This window comes from Notolepis coatsorum (genome assembly GCF_963971535.1).
Source record: "Notolepis coatsorum genome assembly, chromosome: 17".
In the NCBI taxonomy this organism is placed as follows: domain Eukaryota; kingdom Metazoa; phylum Chordata; class Actinopteri; order Aulopiformes; family Paralepididae; genus Notolepis; species Notolepis coatsorum.
The window spans coordinates 32,302,916-32,321,954 of record NC_140181.1 but is presented as its reverse complement, the minus strand read 5'-3'; the positions used below and the strand labels follow the sequence as shown (position 1 = coordinate 32,321,954).

Genomic DNA, 19,039 nt, shown 5'->3' with positions numbered 1-19,039 from the left:
GGGGAAATAGTACCTCTGGACTACTAACTACTACAGAAAAACTTGAGTAACAAGTTTTTCTACAACTCAAGTTCAGACCTATGTTACTCTATTTGATTAGCACTAAAAGTGAATTTTCTTTCTGGAATCAGAAACTTCAGGATGTCATATTTCAAAAGAGGCTCATGCATGTGCTATAAGTATAAAGTATGTTGCTTTGGTTTGCAAAAAAAGTATGCAGTCCTCAAAAACAAAAACTAAAATGGTTAAGAGGTTAAGATAATATATTCCTTTATTGATCCCCTTGGGGAAATTCGGGCATCTTTCAGCTTTCTCCTTTTCTACCTACTGTAGAGTTGAACCTAAAATATGTTTCTGACAAAGATTTTTGTGGTAGGTTTGGTATGATATTGCTGGATCTCTTGGGTCATATTTGATATGCAATGCCTAGTTGTTTGAGTTTGATCTGAACTAGTTTGATGGTAGTGTTTCCTAGGGCTGTCGCGGTAACCGAATCACCGCAATCCCGCGGTGTGTCAAGGCACCCGCGGATGGGGAACAGACAACCGCGTCAACCGTGGGGGGAAAAAGGGGCGTTATAATTTTTAATTCGGTTAATTTAATGACGAGACGTCCGTTTTCCAGTAGCATGAGCTAACTTCACGTTTCCATACAGTTTACAACTCACAGATGAAATCAGGATTTATTTTCATATCCCGGACTCGAGCCCCCAATGTATACCTTTTCCTGTATTAATCTGAACCGTAGTAGAGTACAGGGGAGCGTTCTCCCTTCTGGGCCGAAGTGCCGGTCATGTAACTTGCTCAATGTTATTGACTAACGTTACACGCAAATTAAGTGCTGCCTCTCTTTACCGACCCCGCTACACTCACTTACGCTAACCCCTACGCTCACTTCGTTAACGTTATCATAGCTATTATGATCTGTAATGTCAACTGGATAACGTTAGCTTTGTTTGCAAACATTAGCGTTCGCTATCTATAACGTTAGCTATTAGGCTAGCTATCTATAACGTTAGCTATTAGGCTAGCTATCTATAACGTTAGCTATTAGGCTCACTATCTATAATGTTAGCTATTGGCTAGTTTCCCCCAATGATTGATGACACAAGTTGTGATATTTAACTAGCTATGTATGTGCATTCAAATTCACTAATGTTAAAATAGTGTTATAATAACATTAAATGTTCGCTCAAATAACGTTAGTTTTAAGTTGGAGAAGGGACTGCTTGCTGCTTGCGTAGACCTACAGTATATATCCCACAATGCATCACTCTTAAAGGAGCAGGCAACACCCTAATCTACTTTTATTTTCAGAACGTTGAGGGACAAATGGATAGATTATCAAACATGTTTAAAATAGTTTTGGGACATGCTGGGTTCGAGCCCAGCTCTCGGCATTGCTACCAGCTTGGCTGGTCGTTCATACTAACACAATTGGCAGTGTTAGGGGTGGGAAAGCTGGTGGGTGGGTCCTGGTCGTTGTAAAACAACGACTCCTACAGTTCGGTCAGGGCGCCTGCTCAGCGAGGAAAGGATCTAAGGGGGGTAGTGTGATCCTTCCACACGTTACACCCTCTCAGTGAGAGTCCACGCTGCCAGGTGAAAAGAAGCGGTTGATGTGTCGGAGGAAGCATGTGATAGCCTCCACTCTCCCAGACCGACCGTAGGGGGTAGGTGCGCAGCAACCAGGAAGGGGATTTGGAATTGGCATAACGACTAACATTGGGATGGGAGAAAAACGGAGGAAAAAGGAGGGAGGAAAAGATAAAAAAAAGAATAATAATAATAGTTTTGGGACTCCTACGACCTTAGAATTTTTGTCTAATCACGATCGCGGGTAAACTCGCATGTCTTAATAATAAAAAAAAAATATATACAGGTATATAAAAAAATATATAAAAAATCAAATGAAAATGAATTATTATATATATATTTTTAATAGAAGTGCGGTACCAACCGCATCCCGCGGTGATTAGCCACACACACAACTGCGGTGAGAAAATGTCATACCGCGACAGCCCTAGTGTTTCCTATGTTTTGGTGGTGCTCTAGTGACATCTAATGGCTGAAACTACTTAGTATGCCTTTATATAGAACATTTCATACAAGGTTACAACATAATGTGCTTTAAATACAACAAAATAATGTGTTTAATTTGATCGATCAATGCCCTGAAGACTGTCATGTAACAATATTGGCTTTGTCAATAAATTATTGTTGCATGGAGGCTGTGTGTGTGATTCCTGTATTGTTGTCATGCTCAACACCTCTCCAACAATCCAACATCTTCTCCTTTTCTGTTCTTCTCTGTTATCTCAGTCAAAGCACATTAATAGATGAGTAATGAAGGTGTTACGAATGTCCATTTGAAGATAATCATTACCATATGTACATATTAGTAGAGTAACTCAGTTCAAACTGAGCCTCATATGTCCATTTAGTATTAGTGTTATAATTAGTATTTGTATTAGTATTATAATTAGTATTAGTGTTAGTGTTAGTATTAGTATTAGTGTTAAATTTAGTATTAGTATTCGAATTAAGTAGAGAAGATGGTGTGGCTTCCACCTCGTCACCTCCTGTGGAGACTAATCAGGCGCAATGCGGAACAGCTGGACGTGTCCTGAGACAGAGGCACCTGCTGCATAAAAGACCTGACAACTCATCTCTCAGTGCTTGATCATACTGACCATTGTGGTTAGTGTAACTAAACGTCTCTTCAAGTTTTAGCATATGTTTCTCTCGTGTTTTGATTATCCCCATTCTCCGTTGTTTGCTTTTTCCCGTGTTTTCGTGCTTGGACTAACGCTCGTTGTCTTCTCCTCTCTCCCCATCAAGGAACCATACCTCCACCCCGGAATTCCCCGCGTCGCTACCCGTTAATTTCCCACTCATTCTTGCTCCCCTGGACTGGTTAGTACACGCACATGTAAACAGCAGTCTCTAACATTTAACACCACATGAGTTTTTGCACGCTAGACACACGCACCCATACACACACTGTAATTGAAACACACATCTCATTCACATGGACCGTGGGCACACACACACTTCCCCCACTTAGGCCATGTTTAGTTTAGTACGTTTGATTATTTCTTTTACTTGTTATTTATTAAAGTATCATTATTGTATTACGTCTGTCTCCTGTGTCTGTCTGTCCTGGGTTTCTGCCACACTTGACTCTCTTTAGTATTAGCGTAACAGAAGAACCGCAGGTGCTTCTCCCAACCCCCACCCATTCCAAATGCTGAATCAAGAACCTCTTACTCTGTCATCTTGACACTGATAATGTCGAACCATCCCACTACATGCCAGCTGGACCTGATACCCTCCCCACTCATCCAGACCATAGCATCAGACATCCTCACATTCCTAACTGCAACCATCAACTCCGGGGTGAACCCCACAACCCTGAACCCCACAGTCACAGATAACTATCACCCTGTCTCTCTTCTCTCCTTCCTCTCTAAATAATTTGAACGTGCTGTATCCAACCAACTCACTGATTATCTATCACAGAATGACCTCCTAGACCAGGGGTGACCAACCAGTCAGAGACACAAAAAGAGCCACACCATATATACCAGCGTTTCTCAACCTTTTTTTCAGTCACGGCACACTTCATGTGTTTATAGGTCCCACCCTCTGGCCTCTGATGCTGCTAATGTCTTTTTTATTTGGGCCTCACAGGGTTAACCTCTTAAGCCCGAGCGGTCCGGTACTGGACCGCAAATGACATCAGGCTATAAATCCATCTCTACAGAATGTATGAATTAATGTTGCGTTTTCTTTTCAAATGTAGCCACGAGTAAAGACCCTAACCCTGTCAAAACAGCAGTCAAAGTGTATATTTTCAGCATTATGTTTGTTTACCAATGATTGTAACTGTTATTAGTGAAATATATGATTATAGAAATCTCAGGGCATTGAGTCGGAAACCGGCGCATATTGACGGGGGGAAGTGGCACAGCCAAAAGTGAGTGTAGTCTTTTGAAGGAAGAGACCCAGGGCTTTTGATGGACTTTCGAATTTCGAAAAACTACCCTACCCAGCTCACGCCAGCCCCTGTCAATCATCTGACTTCTGGATAAACTTTTTTATTTCTCTTATTTTTCGGGATTATCTCCCACAAACCTGAACGTTATTGCCATAATACAGAACACAATTAGTTTCTCTAACTTTTTGTGAACGTCTAGCAAAAAACGGCGTTGCAATCTGATGAAAAATGTTGGAGAAATATACATTATAAAAAAGTAACTGTACTTGTGAATCACGCCCGGTGATACTAAATCCAGATTGAATTCTGCCATTGTAATGGGGAGATTTGGCCCGATCCATAGATGTGCGACGCCGACTCGGCCATAATAAGGTAATTTATAGGCCTGATATTCTATAATCACATTTGCATGTGTCCGGATGGCAGAATTCAGTACTGTATCTACAAAACCTTCTGTTTAATCATCTTCCCTTTATTAATTTGCTTATATTTTTCAGGTCTGGTCAATTTTAGCATGGTGTTATTCACAGTCAAAGATAAAAAAATATATATATATATAATTGAATTGATATTCTCCTTTGGTTCATTACAATATACTCAAGCCTAGTAACATACACAATATTTCTGACACTGGGAATACATTCCCTGAGATCCATAGTTGTCCCTAGAATGATACCAAGAACATGCAAATGAACCATTTAAAAAGAGTCTGTAAATGTTTATTCTATGTCTTATGGAATGAATAATTTTTTAAATAAAATAAAAATTATAATCTTTATTATTCTTTAATTTTAATTTTTTAATGGAGGGAGGAGCCACACATTGGCGGGCAAAGAGCCGCATGCGGCTCGCAAGCCATGGGTTGGCCACCCCTGTCCTAGACCCTAATCAGTCAGGCTTCAGGACTGGTCACTCCACAGAGACGGCCCTCATAGCAGTCACAGAGGCTCTTCACTTAGCAAGAGCAAAAGGCCTCTCCTCTGTCCTGATTCTCCTGGATCTGTCGGCAGCCTTCGACACAGTCAACCACCAGATCCTCCTCGCATCCCTCGCAGGAATGGGAGTTATAGGCTCTGCACTGGCATGGCTGTCATCCTACCTCGATGACCACTACTAAGTATCATGGAGAGGGGCCCTATCGGCCCCCCGCCCCCTACAGATGAGTGTCCCCCAGGGCTCGTTCCTTGGGCCCTTCCTCTTCTCTCTCTACAATAACATTATGCCTTCTCGTATCACTGCTATGCTGATGAAAACTCTTCCTCTCCTTGCCTCCCTCATATATCCAAGTCTCTGAGTGTATCTCGGCCTGCCTGTCCGACATTTCCACCTGGATGAGGACTAACCACCTCAAACTGAACTTAAGCAAAACAGAGCTACTTCACCTGCCTTCCAAATCCTCCCCGCTGACCGACCTTTCCATCACAGTGGAGCCGTGGCTTCATCCCCGACCGCCAAGAACCTTGGTGTAGTCCTTGACGACCGGCTGAACTTCTCCGCTCACATCGCAGCAACAACCAGAAACTGCAGATTCCTCCTGAGCAACGTCAGAAGGATCCACCCCTTCCTCACAAAATAAGCCCCTCAACTCATTGTGCAATCAACAGTCATGTCTCGTGTCGACTACTGCAATGCACTGCTAGCTGGTCTACTAACTACCGCCACCAAACCACTTGAACTCATACAGAATGCAGCGGCCCGCCTGATCTCCAACCTACCAAAGTCAGCCCACTTCATAGAGAGCTGCACTGGCTCCCAGTCGCCGCACGAATCCGCTTCAATGTCCTTGACCTTGGAATGGCACCCTCCTAGGGCTGTCTTAAATACTTCCAAGCTTCTAAGCTTCGTTCGATGGGCATGGGATTCGAATATGAAAACTCACCACTCCAGCATAGTGGCCTAGTTCAAACTGAGCCTCGTAGGTCCGTTTCTTGTCGTGACGTGGTCGCTGGAAGTTGGGTGACTTTCCCAAATGGTTGTCGTACAGTTTGGTTGTAAAGCTCTGGTCCGTGGCCTTGGGAAACATACACTCCTCCTCCATGATGGACAGAATCCCCAGGGGCTGGAAGGGGGGGAGAGAAAGAAAGGGTGAGAGTGAGACAGAAAGTGAGACCCTAAAACACATACAAACATAAACCCTTACCCTTACCCTAAAACACATACAAATAAAAACCCATACCCTAAAACACATACTAACATACCCACACAGTATGATACAAGTAAGTCACTCACTCACTCACTCACTCACTTTCAGGCCAGGAGATGCAGTCTAATCTCTCCTCATCCTTACCTTCTCTATCAGGTCGATGTAGGAGGTGCAGTCTAATCTCTCCTCATCCTTACCTTCTCTATCAGGTCGATGTAGAAGGTGCAGTCTAAACTCTCATCTTTACCTTCTCTATCAGGTCGATGTAGGAGGTGCAGTCTAAACTCTCATCTTTACCTTCTCTATCAGGTCGATGTAGGAGGTGCAGTCTAAACTCTCCTCATCCTTACCTTCTCTATCAGGTTGATGTAGGAGGTGCAGTCTAAACTCTACTCCTTACCTTCTCTATCAGGTCGATGTAGGAGGTGCAGTCTAAACTCTCATCCTTACCTTCTCTATCAGGTCGATGTAGGAGGTGCAGTCTAAACTCTCATCCTTACCTTCTCTATCAGGTCGATGTAGGAGGTGCAGTCTAAACTCTCATCCTTACCTTCTCTATCAGGTCGATGTAGGAGGTGCAGTCTAAACTCTCCTCATTCTTACCTTCTCTATCAGGTCGATGTAGGAGGTGCAGTCTAAACTCTCATCCTTACCTTCTCTATCAGGTCGATGTAGGAGGTGCAGTCTAAACTCTCCTCATCCTTATCTTCTCTATCAGGTCGATGTAGGAGGTGCAGTCTAAACTCTCATCCTTACCTTCTCTATCAGGTCGATGTAGGAGGTGCAGTCTAAACTCTCCTCATCCTTATCTTCTCTATCAGGTCGATGTAGGAGGTGCAGTCTAAACTCTCATCCTTACCTTCTCTATCAGGTCGATGTAGGAGGTGCAGTCTAAACTCTCATCCTTATCTTCTCTATCAGGTCGAGGTAGGAGGTGCAGTCTAAACTCTCATCCTTATCTTCTCTATCAGGTTGATGTAGGAGGTGCAGTCTAAACTCTCCTCCTCCTTACCTTCTCTATCAGGTCGATGTAGGAGGTGCAGTCTAAACTCTCCTCCTTACCTTTTCTATCAGGTCGATGTAGGAGGTGCAGTCTAAACTCTCATCCTTACCTTCTCTATCAGGTCGATGTAGGAGGTGCAGTCTAAACTCTCATCCTTACCTTCTCTATCAGGTCGATGCAGGTCTGGAGGTCCAGGCCGAAGTCGATGAAGGTCCACTCGATGCCTTCTGTCTTGTACTCCTCCTGCTCCACGATGAACATGTGGTGGTTGAAATACTGCTGCAGTTTCTCATTAGTGAAGTTAATACACAGCTGTTCAAAGCTATTGAGCTGCAGAGAGAGAGAGAGAGAGAGAGAGAGAGAGAGAGAGAGAGAGATCCAGGGTTTATTAGATGATCCATCCTTCCATAATTTTCTCTTGTATCTAGATCAACAATCTTAAATCCATCCATCCATCCATCCATCTATACATCCCTCCATCTCCATCCATCTATCCATCCCTCCATCTCTCCATCCATCATCCCTCCATCTCTCCATCCATCTCTACCTACCTCAAAGATCTCGAAGCCTGCAATGTCCAGCACTCCTATGAAGAATTGTCGAGGCAGAGCTGTATATAAGGACCTGTTGATGTTACTGACCAACCACTTGAACATACGGTCATAGGTTGCCTTGGCCAACGCCCCCACTGCATAGTTCACCTACACACACAACACACACAATACCACATGGTGGGTTAATTGACAAGAGAAATAAACTGTAACATTTTCATACAATTAGAGACCTGGAGCATTCAGAGGATGTATGGCTTTCCTAGGTTTATTGACAATAAGGGGGGGGGGGGTTGAGCAAATTCCAGAAGAGAATTGCTCACCATCCAATTGAAAAATGCAATTCTTACATAAATCTCCAAATGTCCAAGGTTTTTTATATCAAATCATGGCATGATTTTTTCTATGGTGTTGCTCGAGGTCTTGGTGTAAATCCCTTATACACTCTAGTCTAAACCTTCAAAATCTTTACTAACCAAAATTCAATGTTTATTACAGATTTATGACTAGAAAAACAGGGGTCTATGTGGGTCTAAGGGGGTTAAAGGTGAATGCCACCCAACAGTTTGAGTGCCAGCCATTTAACATTGGAAACCCCGTTGAATGCCAGCACCCACTTCAATGATAGCGGTGTGAACGCATAATCTCTCTCCTAAATTATGGCTGTGTCTAAATCTCCTATGTGTCTAATCTGCCTGTCGTTTATCAATGACTTGTTTGCAGTCAACATTGTCGAAACGGATTGTTTTTTTATTGGTTCATTTTCGTTTTATAGCATTTTGAAAAGCCCTCGTTTTCAAGGAAAATATATAGATTCCGTGATGAACGGCATTTACTGGAATATTCTAGCATACACAAAAATTTTGTAATTTTTTTACCTATTTATGAATCGTTTTCAAATAAACGCTAGATTATCGATAGTATATGTGTACTTATGCACTCTATAGAGGCAGGCTGAAAAATCGATTCTCTCATTTCCTCATCAGAAATCACCGCGCGCACACACACACGCATAGGGCAAAAGCTTATTATCTCCGTGAAAACAGGTCTGATTATCCTAAGACTGGTAAAATAAATTCCTTACCTGAGATCAGATGTTATCCAAAAAGATTATTCCAATTCCTGATCGCCATTCCAGATATCGATCACGCTTATTGATTACAGTGTTGGTACTGTAAATACATAATCGTCGCTGTTCAGATGCCTCGTCGGAAAAGTAAAATGAGGAAACTGACCACTCCCCCTGCATCAATCTAAAGTAATGGGGTGCAGTTACACAGGGAGAGACGATAGGGGGCGGTATCTTCCCAATTGAGCTCAGAGAGACTCTGCAGCACTAACCCGAGGCTCGATTGATGAAATATGAATTCAAATCGCCAATAAAAAAAAAACGGCAAACAGGCGCTATATAGCGTCGGGGGCACTCAAAGGTCGGCATGAACTAACGATAAATAGCGTCCGTGGCATCCAATGTGTTAAGAATTCACATAATTATGTTCTACCTGTGCAAATGAGGTTTTAATTCTGGTTGAGACCTTGTAGCAATGCTAGAATATAAACCAAATTTGGTTGTGAGAGCTCAGACGCACATTTTATGGCCTCATAAACTCAGAGGTCCATTCATTGTGTCTGGAGAAGCCCAACATTTGACATCCCAGTACCATCACCGATTGGAGGGTTCTCTCTCTGATTTGTAGCTTTAGGAGAGAGTGGTGCATCTTCACAAATACTGACTGAACTGTCCAGGTGCACAGGAGGAACATATGTGAATTCTTAAAATGTGTGGCATTCGCCTTTAAGACCATGTGTCTACAATGTACATGTGTTTATTGAGACAGATGGAAGGCTGAGAGAGAGAAGGGAGGCCTCATAATTAGGGATGTCCGATATTATCGGCCTACCGATATTATCGGCCGATATTGGCATTAAAATGTAATATCGGAAATTATCGGTATCGGTTTTCAAAAAAAATAATGTTTACATTTATTTAACCGTTATTTACCCAGGCAAGCAAGTAAGAACAAATTCTTGACTTCCGGTATGAGAGCGGAAGAGTAGCACGCAAGAGTAGCACGCTATTTTGACCAGGTGAGGCTCCTGGTCAAAAGAGCGAAAAACAGAGAAATAAAGACCCGAAAAGTGACGAAAAGAGATCAAAAATCAAGATGCAAACGAGAAGGAAGGAGGAGAAAACAAATATGAAGGAAAGAGAAATGGAGAACTCACAGGAAGAGGAGAGTTCGATGGAGCAGAACCCCCGAGGCGAGACCGAGAAGGAGCAGGCGGAGGAAGGAGGAGTCTCGGCTGAGACGGACAAGGAAATGCCAGGATGGGCCGTGCTCATGCAGGCCGGGATATTGGCGACCATAAAATTGAACTCGGACACGATGCAGGCGACCATAAAACTGAACTCGGACACGATAAGAAATTATATTGGGAAGTTACGGGAGGAATTGAGGAAGGAACAGGAGGACTTCAGAGGTGAAATGAATACAGAACTCAAAAGGGTGGATGAGAAGATGGCGGAACAGGACAGAAACGTAACAGAGGTACAGACTAGAACGGCGCAAATGGAGGAATGGAACACAGAGATACACGAGGTGTTAACGTGTACGATTCAAAAACAAGAACAGATGGAGACAAAGATATCGGACATGGAGGGGAGGTCACGGAGAAATAACATCAGAATATGGGGATTGAAAGAAGGAGTCGAAGGGGAATCGGTGATCCAATATGTGGAAAAGCTTATCAAAGAGCAACTGAAGGAGACGGGACTGGAAAAAATGGAGATACAGAGGGCCCACAGGGCGTTGGCTCCGAGACCGCAACCGGACAGACCTCCGAGGGCGGTGATTATTAACTTTCTGAGATTTTAGATTAAGGAATTGATACTCAGAACCGCGTGGACCAAGAAGATAGAAATCGAGGGGAAAAGTCTGTCGTTTGATCACGATTACTCGACAGCGGTAGCAATAACACGCAGGTCCTACGCGGGACTGAAGAGAATTCTGAAAGAAAACGGAATGAAATTCCAATCACCCATGACCTCGCTAAGGATTCACTGGAAGGAAGGGACGGTGACGTACGTGACGGCGCGGGAGGCGGCGGAGGAGATGAGGCGACGGGGATGCAGATGGCGGAGGACGGAGAAGGAAGGGGACAGGAGGGCCAGACGCGGAGCCTGCAGCAGAGATTGGAGAAAGCGCGCAGATGGACCAGAGTAGGAGATCGAAACCCGGGAGAGGAGGGAGGAGAGAGGAGAAGGCCGAGGTGAGACGTGACAGACCGAAGGCGGAGATCGAAACCCGGGAGAGGAGGGAGGAGAGAGGAGAAGGCCGAGGTGAGACGTGACAGACCGAAGTCGGAGACGGACGAGGAGGCCAGAGACGGAGAAGGAGAGGAGAGGAGGCGGGAGGAGACGAACGGATGAGTACACGCACAAGAGATTGAAAAAACTATCCAAATAGAGACAAAATATAGAAACTGAAATAACATATACATAAACACACATTCCCAGGTAGAGGCAGGATATAGGAACGAACATAACGTGTACATGGACACATAATACACATGATGATGGAGGAAATAAATGGAAATAAAATTAGGTATGATAGACGGAACACAGAATATATTGAAACAAATACATAGACACACGCTGCGAGTAACACAGTTGGAAGGGATTAAGGGGATAAATGGACATCACATAGAAAATAGAGAGGAGGAAAAGAAAGTAAAAAGGGGTACACAGAAGACACCACACACGGGTTTGGGAGGAAGGAGGGACATTGGAACATATGAGCCACATTGAGAGGGACCTAGGAAATGGGGGTCTTTGATCAGAATGAAGGACAGAGCGCTTTTGACCAGGAGCTCGACAGCAATAAAAACAGTAAGAATGCTGGACAAATATGACGAGCGGTTGGGGGTAAAGGTTTCAAACCCCCAAGCCGTCAGGAGGAGGCCTCTCACTAGGAGAGCAATTACTCCTCACCCACCAGCAGGGGACAGGGGGGGGGACAGGGACCCCCCGAACGCCTTGGGAGCACTTTATGTAAAGTTTATGTTTTTTATTTATGTTAATCATTATATGTATTCGGTGAAGAGAGCGGAGGCTACAACCGGAGGGGGGAATGAATGTGACATGGGGGGGACTGACAGACGAAAGAAGAAGAAAGATGACAATGGTTAAAGGTATAAAAATGATGTTGTTAAACGTTAATGGAATGAATAATGCGATAAAGAGGGGCAAAGTGATGTTGAAGTGTAAAGAAAGTGAGATGGAAGTGATTTTTCTGCAGGAGACACATTTGGTAGCACAGGATCATGAGAAACTGAAGAGATTTGGATATGAAAATGCATACTATAGTTCCTTTAAACGGAACCTGAGGAGAGGAGTAATCACGTTAATCAAAAACACAGTCAAATTTGAATTGATCAAGGAAGTAAGAGACAAGGAGGGAAGGTTTGTTCTGGTGAAGGGAAAAATGGAGGGTCAAATGATTACGTTAGTGAATGTTTATGCACCCCCAGAGAGTGAGAGGGATTTATATGAGACCATTTTTGATATGATAGTGATGGAACTAGAAGGGATATTGATATGCGCGGGAGATTTTAATGTAGTACTGAATCACGACCTAGACACCACGAGTACTAGAAAAGGACGGGCACCAATCAGTAGATATATGAATATTCAGATGACGGAAATGGGAATTACAGATGTTTGGAGGGGGATGCACGCCATGGACAGGGAATACACACATTACTCACACCCGCACGTGACATATGCGAGAATAGACTACTTTTTGATGACGACGGGGGACAGTTACAGGGTACGGGAGAGCAGAATAGGAGTAGCGGACATATCGGATCACAGTGCCATATATCTGACAGTAGATCTAGAAGGGAGACGGAAGAACACGATCTGGAGACTAAATGTAGGAATATTAAATAACAAGGGGGTGGTGAGTCAGATCAAGGAGGAGATAGCCAGGTATAAGGAAGAAAATGACAACGGGTGGTAGATCCGAACATTCTATGGGACACACTGAAGGTGGTGATAAGGGGGAAATTGATGGAGAAGACAGCAATGCTGAAGAAGGCCAGAACGGAGACATATCACAATCTGATAGGGAAGCTGAAGAAGCTAGAGGGGAGACACCAGATATCAAAAGAACAGGAAACGCTCGGAGAAATCAAAGAAGTAAAGGCCAGGATAAATAGGGAATTATTGACGGAAATAGAAAAGAAAGCGAGGTTCATGAAACAAACGTACTATGAAGGGGGACCAAAAGCGACCAGATTGTTGGCTAGGAGAATTAGGACGCAACAGAAGTTGAACACGATACACACAATAAGGGATATAAAGACTAATGAAATATTGAGAGACCCAGCTGAAATAGAGAGGACATTTAGAGAATACTATGAGAAACTATACACACAGCCAAAAGCAGCGGGAGAAGAGGAAATAGAAGCATATCTGGAGAAGCTAGAGTTACCATCGATAGGGAAAGAACAGAATGAAGAATTAAATAAAATAATTACGGAACGAGAACTGGAAGAGGCAATTAGTAGAGCTAAAAACAACAAGTCTCCGGGGAGCGACGGATTCCCATCGGAATTCTACAAGACATTTAGAACGGAATTAGCACCCATGTTAGGGGCGGCGTTCAGACACACGATGGAAGAGGGAAAAATGCCCCCCTCGTGGAAGGAAGCCATAATCACCACGATACCGAAGGAAGGGAAGGATAGAGAATTATGTAGTAGTTTCAGACCTGTGTCCATACTCAACGTGGATTACAAGATGTATACATCGATAATATCAAAGAGATTTGAGACGTTTATGCCAGACATTATAGATGAAGATCAAACTGGATTTATTAAAGGGAAACAGACACAGGACAACGTGAGAAAGACATTACACATAGTAGAGGAGATACAAGAACAAGGTGGTAGCGCGGTACTGATTAGCCTAGATGCAGAAAAAGCATTCGACAGTGTGAGCTGGACATTTTTATATAAAACATTGATGAGGTTCGGACTGAACGGGAGGGCGATGAAGATGATCAAGGCGCTATATCAAGAACCGACAGCGAGGGTTAAGGTGAATGGCAGCTTGACGGATAGAATCAGATTAGAGAGGGCTACCAGACAGGGATGTTGTCTCTCACCGACGCTCTTCGCCGTTTTCATAGAACCACTGGCACAACTGATCACACAGACCGAGGACATTAAGGGAGTAAGGATAAAGGGAACGGAATATAAACTAGGCCTATTTGCGGACGACGTGATAGTATACATGAGGCAACCAGACAAGAGCTTCCCGGCACTGATGGATCTACTGAAGGAATATGGCCACTACTCAGGATACAAACTAAACGTGACAAAGACACAGACCTTAGCATGGAACTATACCCCAATGACGGAAATTAGGGAACAGTACGGGATAAGATGGGACATGGACAAGATTAAATACTTAGGGGTGAACATCACGAGAGGGGTGGAGAAACTGTTTGAGGCGAACTATACACAGATAAATCAGAACATCAAGAGAGACTTAGAGAGATGGACAGTAATGCCCTTGGACTTCAATTCAAGAATAGAGGTCATTAAAATGAACATACTATCAAGGTTACTGTACCTATTCCAGTCACTACCGATACAAATACCACAGAATCAATTCAGGGAGTGGGACAGACTGATATCGAGGTTCATATGGGCGGGGAGAAGACCACGGGTCAGATATAAAACACTACAACTACCAAAGGAAGAGGGAGGGATGGCAGTACCCAGCCTACAAGATTATTACTATGCAGCACAACTGAGAGCAGTGACGTGCTGGTGTAACGACAGATATGAGGCAAGATGGAAAGACATTGAAAAAGAAGGGGAGGGATACAAGGTACAAGCTCTGGTGGGAGATAGGGAACTGTTTAAAGAAAAAGAGGGACTATTAGATCCAATCACCAAATGCACCTTGACCATATGGAACAGAGTAGTAAAAACACACAAATTGAAGAAGCAGTCAGGGGTTCTGAGATGGGTAGCACATGACAAGAGATTCAAACCAGGGAGGTTAGACCATGGATTCAGAAGGTGGGAGAGGGGGGGGGGGGGGGGGGGGGCAACAGCGATATGCAAAATGATAGAGAAGGGGGAAATGCAGACACTACAAAAATTAAAGGAGAAATTTGGACTAGAAAACAGGGACCACTTCAGATATCTACATGTTAGCGACTACTACAACAAAGAAATAAGGGGGGCCAAAGACGAAGAACAGAATGGAATAATAAAGATGATAGTATGGGCATACGAAGGGGGGCAAGGAAGAGTAATATCAGCAATATACCGGGCTATAATGAACAGCAAGGGACACACGACCGATTACATAAGGGAGAAATGGGAGAGAGAGCTAGAGATAGAAATAACAGGGAAGGAATGGGGGAACATATGCGAGGTGCAACATTCAACAACAGGATCGAGGATATGGAAAGAGTTTGGATGGAAAAACATAATCAGATTCTTTATAACCCCAGAGCTGAAGGGAAAATATGCACCAACACAAAGAGCATGCTGGAGGATGTGTGGGAAGTAGGGGGCAAACCACACGCACATATTCTGGGGATGTCAGAAGCTGAAGGGGTATTGGGAGGAGATAGGGGAGGCAATGATCAGAATATTAGGATACGGGTTACCACAAACAGGACTGGTGCTTTACTTAGGAGACCTGACACACGAGGGAATACAAGGGGGGGACAAATATTTAATAAAGATAATGTTGATAGCGGCCAGAAAAGCAATAACGAGACTGTGGTACAAGGAAGACCCACCGACAATAGCACAATGGGTAGGAATAGTGGAAGAGATACAGGATATGGAGAGGATAACACACATGCTGAGGTTACAGGAAGAGAAATTTGGAGAAAGATGGGGAAAGTGGGAGGATTACAAGGGGAACGAAAACGACATCACAGAGGAAGAACCAAATACACCACAAGAGGGCGAAGGGTAAAGGAGGAAAGAGGTTCAAAGAGGGTCTCTGAACCCATGTCACACACTTAATGTTTTCTAATTTTATTTTTGTTTAAGGTATGACAACTGTTTTATGTTTTTTATTTGCTTACAGTTTTTCTCAATTGCTTTGGTGCATTTCTCTGATCAGAATTAAAGTTCTCATAACTGTTAGTTCAACCTCCACAACATTTTGTAATTTGTGCACATCATAGTAGCAGTTTCTCATTCCTCCGAACAAATTGCAAATGCTTTTGGACATGCATCATTTGCTTTCATACAATTCTCTGCTGTTTTATAACATTATCATTTGCTTATGTCATGTCAGTCAAAATTAACTATACTTATGACTGCTGAATAGTCATTCCCTATAAAACTAATAGTCCTCATTTCATTGCTTGAGTCATTACATACAAATATGTTGAACTAGTTGTCAAAATCTGTCAAGCAAATTTTATACATTTCTTTATAATTTTTCCCCTGAATGGAGCTGGATGCCAGGGAATCGCTGCACACATTCATATATGTTGATGAGGCGGGTTTCAATCTGGCAAAAGGTAGAAGGCGTGGAAGGAATCGCATTGGACAGAGAGCAACCACTGATGTCCCAGGCCAACGAGGAGGGAATATTACAATGTGTGCAGCCATCTCAGAAAACGGCGTCCTCACCCATATACCCCGCATTGGTCCATACAACACACAACATCTGCTGACTTTTTTAGACACTCTTTACAGGGACATAATCCCTGAGAATGAGAGGGGTCTAAATGGAGACCATCTGAACAAGTATGTTGTTGTATGGGATAATGTACGTTTTCACCACGCAATTCTGGTCACACAGTAGTTTGCAGCACATGAAAGGATGCTGATGGAATATCTCCCTCCCTACTCCCCATTCCTGAATCCAATAGAGGAGTTTTTCTCTGCCTGGAGGTGGAAGGTATACGACCGGCATCCACATACCCAAATGGCCCTGCTAGAGGCCATGGATGCAGCATGCGATGACATCACAGCAGACAGACAGGAACGTCTGGATGTGAATGAATGATTTACAGTACTGTGTATGTTGTATGTTCCAATTCAGTTCCAATATGTACTGCAATATTATGTATTTACAGTTGTGCACAGCTCTACCCAAAGGCCAAAGGGTGTTTCTTATGTTTGTTGTAAATTAGTTTGTATTTTTCTTTTGCACAATGCTGTGAACAAATTAAAATTGCAAAGAGCATACGCAGTAAAAATGTGAAACATATGTGTCTTGTACTCATTTACCTCACTAAATACAGCAATGTGTAACTGTAGATTTCAAATGGCTGTGCAAATAGTGTATAGTGCTGTCTTGAGCATTTTCAGAAAGTGTCACCAAGATCTGACCTTTTTGCATTGGAAAACACTTACAGAGTGAACTGTCATAACGAAAACATGGCAAAGCCATTTGACTATCTTGTTCATAAACAATGGTGTCAGGACTTTTCATTTTGATGACAGTGACACTTTCATTGACATGAATACTTGCTTTTGAGGAATGAACTATCCATTTTGAGCAAGTGATACGCTTCTGCAGGTTATCACCTAAGTTTTGCAGTTTGTACTAATTGTTTTGAGAAATGCACTAACAGTTATGAGAACTTTAATTCTGATCAGAGAAATGCACCAAAGCAATTGAGAAAAACTGTAAGTCAGTATTTTTTATTTTTCGTCTTTTGGGTATTACATTTTTTCTTTATTATTTATGTCTGTTTAATAGTGTTGTTGAGGTTATTGTATATGTCGTGTTGTTTGTATAAAATAGACAGACAGACAGACAGACAGACAGACAGACAGACAGACAGACAGACAGACAGACAGACAGACAGACAGATAGATAGATAGATAGATAGATAGATAGATAGATAGATAGATAGATAGATAGATAGATAGATAGATAGATAGATAGATAGATAGATAGATAGATAGATAGATAGATAGATAGATAGATAGATAGATAGATAGATAGATAGATAGATAGATAGATAGATAGATAGATAGATAGATAGATAGATAGATAGATAGATAGATAGATAGATAGATAGATAGATAGATAGATAGACAAACCTGTTCGACAGTCTGTCCTTTGACGATGTACTCGTTTCCTACTTTGACCCTGGGGTTCAACAGGCCTTTCAGCAGGTCAGCACAGCTGATCCCCATCAGGTATGATGCCTTGTCAAGACCTAGACATGCATTCATTACATCATCAATTACACTTCATTACAATCTCAATTTAAATCTGAAATAATCCCTGTCAGGTAGACAGACTACATTATATCATTATAGATTACAGTATCTTACTCTCTGTGCCTATAGATTACAGTATCTTACTCTCTGCCTACAGTATTATATTACATTCTAGATGACAGTATCTTACTCTCTGTGCCTATATATCACATTATATATGACAGTATCCTACTCTCTATGCCTATATATTACATTATAGATGACAGTATCCTACTCTCTGTGCCTATATATTACATTATAGATGACAGTATCTTACTCTCTGTGTCTATATATTACATTATAGATGACAGTATCCTACTCTCTGTGCTTATATATTACATTATAGATGACAGTTTCTTACTCTCTGTGCCTATAGATTACATTATGGATGACAGTATCTTACTCTCTGTGCCTATAGATTACATTATAGATGACAGTATCTTACTCTCTGTGCCTATATATTACATTATATATGACATTATCTTACTCTATATGCCTATAGATTACATTATAGATGGCAGTATCTTACTCTCTCTGTGCCTATAGATTACATTATGGATGACAGTATCTTACTCTGTGTGCCTACTGTATATATTACATTATAGATGACAGTATCTTACTCTCTGTGCATATAGATTACATTATAGATGACAGTATCTTACTCTCTGTGCCTATAGATTACATTATGGATGACAGTATCTTACTCTGTGTGCCTACTGTATAGATTACATTATAGATGACAGTATCTTACTCTCTGTGCCTATATATCACATTATATATGACAGTATCCTACTCTCTGTGCTTATATATTACATTATATATAACAGTATCCTACTCTCTGTGCCTATAGATTATATTATAGATGACAGTATCTTACTATATGTGCCTACTGTATATATTACATTATAGATGACAGTATCCTACTCTCTGTGCCTATATATTACATTATAGATGACAGTATCCTACTCTCTGTGCCTATAGATTACATTATGGATGACAGTATCTTACTCTATATGCCTATAGATTACATTATAGATGACAGTATCTTACTCTCTGTGCCTATAGATTACATTATGG

At 42.3% G+C, this 19,039-nt stretch overlaps 1 protein-coding gene across 1 annotated transcript in view; it reads right to left on the bottom strand.

The window, feature by feature from the left end:
* The window catches only part of LOC311243993 (myosin-7B-like), a gene marked incomplete at both ends in the record, with an annotated part of 128,528 nt that overhangs the window by 80,315 nt on the left and 29,174 nt on the right, over window positions 1-19,039 (bottom strand). The window contains 4 exons of the mRNA XM_084333401.1: window positions 5,879-6,058; window positions 7,305-7,475; window positions 7,697-7,846; window positions 17,801-17,919. Of these exons, the coding sequence (XP_084189527.1) occupies window positions 5,879-6,058; window positions 7,305-7,475; window positions 7,697-7,846; window positions 17,801-17,919 (620 nt within the window). The remainder of the gene's footprint in view (window positions 1-5,878; window positions 6,059-7,304; window positions 7,476-7,696; window positions 7,847-17,800; window positions 17,920-19,039) is intronic.